Source organism: Hoplias malabaricus, chromosome 17 (genome assembly GCF_029633855.1).
Source record: "Hoplias malabaricus isolate fHopMal1 chromosome 17, fHopMal1.hap1, whole genome shotgun sequence".
Taxonomy (NCBI): Eukaryota; Metazoa; Chordata; class Actinopteri; order Characiformes; family Erythrinidae; genus Hoplias; species Hoplias malabaricus.
The window spans coordinates 34,840,407-34,843,823 of record NC_089816.1 but is presented as its reverse complement, the minus strand read 5'-3'; the positions used below and the strand labels follow the sequence as shown (position 1 = coordinate 34,843,823).

Below are 3,417 nucleotides of genomic sequence, written 5' to 3'. Positions count from 1 at the left end.
TAAGTGGTGACCAGTCGATAACGTCAGTGGACGTCCAAAACGCGTTTTATACAAGTAATTTATTTCGGCACCAATTAATAACGTCAGTGGACGTCCAAAATACGTCTAATAGTCGTCTTTTCAATGTCTGTGTTTGGACGTCTTTTCAACTTTCATTTTCAACCTTAAGAGAACGTTGATTAGACGGCTAAATGTTTACTGGGTATAATCTGATTAAATGATAGTGACGTGTTTACAGAGCGGTGCCTCCATTGTGTGCTGTAGTGGAGGATCCAGTCCACTGAGGGGCGACAGAGGCCACACACAGGAGCTCGAGAATGAAAGCGGAACACGTGTTTGTGTGTGTATGTGTGTGTGTGTGCGAGAGAGAGAGAGAGAGTAGTTGTGTGTTTACAGAGTGTGTTGAGGGCAGATAGCCACAGAAATGGGTAAAAAGGGTAAAAAGGAAAAGAAGGTGAAGGGGGCGGAGAAGACGGCGGCTAAGATGGAGAAGAAGGTGTCGAAGAGGAGTAAAAAGGAGGAGGTAGGACTGAAGGGGCTGAGCTATGACTTGTTTGAGGGAGAAATGTAACTCAAAGACACGAGATACACGTGTCCACATCGTTAACAAGTCTCCGCAGGGTGTCGACGCCGGTTCCTTGTTGTTGTCATAGCAACACTTTCAGTATTCCCCATTAGACATAACATTATAAACACCTGGTTGTTTCTACACTTCCTGTCCATTTTACCAGCTCCACTGACCCCCTCAGGACCCCCACAGAGCAGGTGTGATGTGGTGGTGGATCATTCTCAGCGCTGCAGTGACACTGACGTGGTGGTGGTGTGTTAGTGTGTGTTGTGCTGGTGTAGAGTGGATCAGACACAGCAGTGCTGCTGGAGTTTTTAAACCCCTCAGTGTCTGGACCGAGAACAGTCCACCGACCAAAAACATCCAGCCGACAGCGTCCTGTGTCACTGATGAAGGACTAGAGGACGAGCGACACACACTGTGCAGCGACAGATGAGCTACTGTCTCTGACTCTACATCTACAAGGTGGACCAACGAGGGAGGAGTGTCTCACAGAGTGGACAGAGAGTGGACACAGGGTTTAAAAACTCCAGCAGCACTGCTGTGTCTGATCCACTCTACACCAGCACAACACACACTAACATAACACCACCACGTCAGATGTTCTAAGCAGATGTTCAGATGTTGAGATGTTTAGAGACATCTCTGTAGGTTTATGTGTCTGTCCTCTGTGTTTTGATGTGTTTGATTAGGACTGTGTTTTTCAAACTCTGTGGAGGCCCTTAGAAACAATTCAGCAGTGACTTTATGAAGTGAATGTTCCTGAGAACTAGAGAAATATCTGATCATTCTGGAATGCGACAGACTCAGAGGGTCCACAGGTCTGAAGAATTTCCATCATCTCCTCCTGTGTGTGTTTGTGTCGAACAGGAGGATCTGGAGGCACTTATTGCAGAGTTCCAGCTTCTGGACGCTAAGAAGACACAGGTGGTGGAGAGTGCATGTCCCCCACCACCCCCCAGGTGAGTTTACTAAACAAATACACACACACACTCACACACAAACAGGATCTCCATAAATCAGTATATACGGTACTGTGCAGAAGTCTGAGGACCCTAAGATAGTGATATATATTTAAACTAAAGCCTTCTCTGTGAGTGTGGGGCTGGTATAAAGTTATATATAATCACAGTAAACACAGACACATAATAATATAAAACACATAAGAAATATGAGTGTGTGTGAGTTCACTGACCCTGATCACTAGTGTGAGTGTGAGTGTGTGTGTGTGTGTGTGTGTGTGTGTGTGTGTGTGTGAGTTCACTGACCCTGATCACTAGTGCGTGAGAGTGTGTGTGTGAATTCACTGACCCTGATCACTAGTGTGTATGTGTGTGTGTGAGTGTGTGAGTTCACTGACCCTGATCACTAGTGTGTGTGAGTTCACTGACCCTGATCACTAGTGTGAGTGTGTGTGTGTGTGTGTGTGTGAGTTCACTGCCCCAATCACTATTGTGTGTGTGTGAGTTCACTGCCCCAATCACTATTGTGTGAGTGTGTGAGTTCACTGCCCCAATCACTAGTGTGAGTGTGTGAGTTCACTGCCCTAATCACTAGTGTGAGTGTGTGAGTTCACTGCCCCAATCACTAGTGTGAGTTCACTGCCCCTGATCACTAGTGTGAGTGTGTGAGTTCACTGCCCCTGATCACTAGTGTGTGTGAGTTCACTGCCCCAATCACTAGTGTGAGTGTGTGAGTTCACTGCCCCTGATCACTAGTGTGTGTGAGTTCACTGCCCCAATCACTAGTGTGAGTGTGTGAGTTCACTGACCCTGATCACTAGTGTGAGTGTGTGAGTTCACTGACCCTGATCACTAGTGTGAGTGTGTGAGTTCACTGACCCTGATCACTAGTGTGTGTGAGTGTGTGTGTGAATTCACTGACCCTGATCACTAGTGTGTGTGTGTGAGTTCACTGCCCCTAATCAGTAGTGTGTGTGTGTGTGAGTTCACATACTGTGACTGATGTCTTGATTGACACTTGTCTGGACGTGTGCTCAGGCTTCACGCCTCTCTCTGTGCGCATCCTGAGAAGGACGAGCTGATTTTATTTGGAGGAGAATACTTCAACGGGAAAAAGGTATTTTTGATTATGCTCCAATACCGTGTACTATTCACTGTAGATAGGCACTGATTTTATTTACCTGTGATTTTTGACCCATGGATTAAATAAACATGTGCACCTCTTTTTTTTTTTTACCAAAGATTCACTTTAAACAACGTGTATTTGGTCTTTCACAAGCTTTAAGTGTGTTTTAAAGAGATCAGCTGAAACAGACGAGTCAATCAGGCGAGGTGTGTTAGATTTAATATGAAACACTTCTAATCCTTCTCTCTCCTAGACTTATCTCTACAATGACCTCTACTTCTACAACATAAAGAAGAACACCTGGGTGAAATCAGACATCCCCAGTCCTCCTCCACGGCGCTGCGCTCATCAGGTACGTCCTCACCTCTGTCTGATTATTATTATCTTGTTTCACAGTGTGTGACTCGGTGGCCTCCAGATTCACACATTACTGTGAACATGCAGTGAATACGGGGTGATGTTTTCCTTTTAAAGAAGATATCTTCTGATAATTATATAATCCTGGTTTATTGTGCGTTCTTACTCTGTTCCTTTGGGTTACTTTGGGTTCTTATTCACCAATATATCTCTCTCTCTCTCTCACTCTCTCTCACTCTCACTCTCACTCTCACTCTCTCTCTCTCACTCTCTCTCTCTTTCTTTCTTTTTCTCTCTCTCCTCTTTCTCTCTCTCTCTCACTCTCTCTCTTTCTTTCTTTTCTCTCTCTCTCCTCTTTCTCTCTCTCTCTCTCCCTCTCTTTCTTTCTTTTTTTATTTTTTTTC

At 45.0% G+C, this 3,417-nt stretch overlaps 1 protein-coding gene across 2 annotated transcripts in view; it reads left to right on the top strand.

The window, feature by feature from the left end:
- The first annotated feature begins 303 nt into the window (after positions 1-303).
- Positions 304-3,417, top strand: part of klhdc4 (kelch domain containing 4) — a 12,738-nt gene continuing 9,624 nt past the window's right edge. The window contains exons 1-4 of one of the 2 annotated variants that reach the window (XM_066649090.1): positions 304-523; positions 1,439-1,530; positions 2,569-2,647; positions 2,910-3,008. In XM_066649090.1, coding sequence (XP_066505187.1) covers positions 425-523; positions 1,439-1,530; positions 2,569-2,647; positions 2,910-3,008 — 369 coding nt within the window. In that variant the 5' untranslated portion in view covers positions 304-424. Of the gene's footprint in view, positions 524-734; positions 766-1,438; positions 1,531-2,568; positions 2,648-2,909; positions 3,009-3,417 lie in introns of those variants that run through there. The other variant, XM_066649091.1, reaches the window with a different exon arrangement.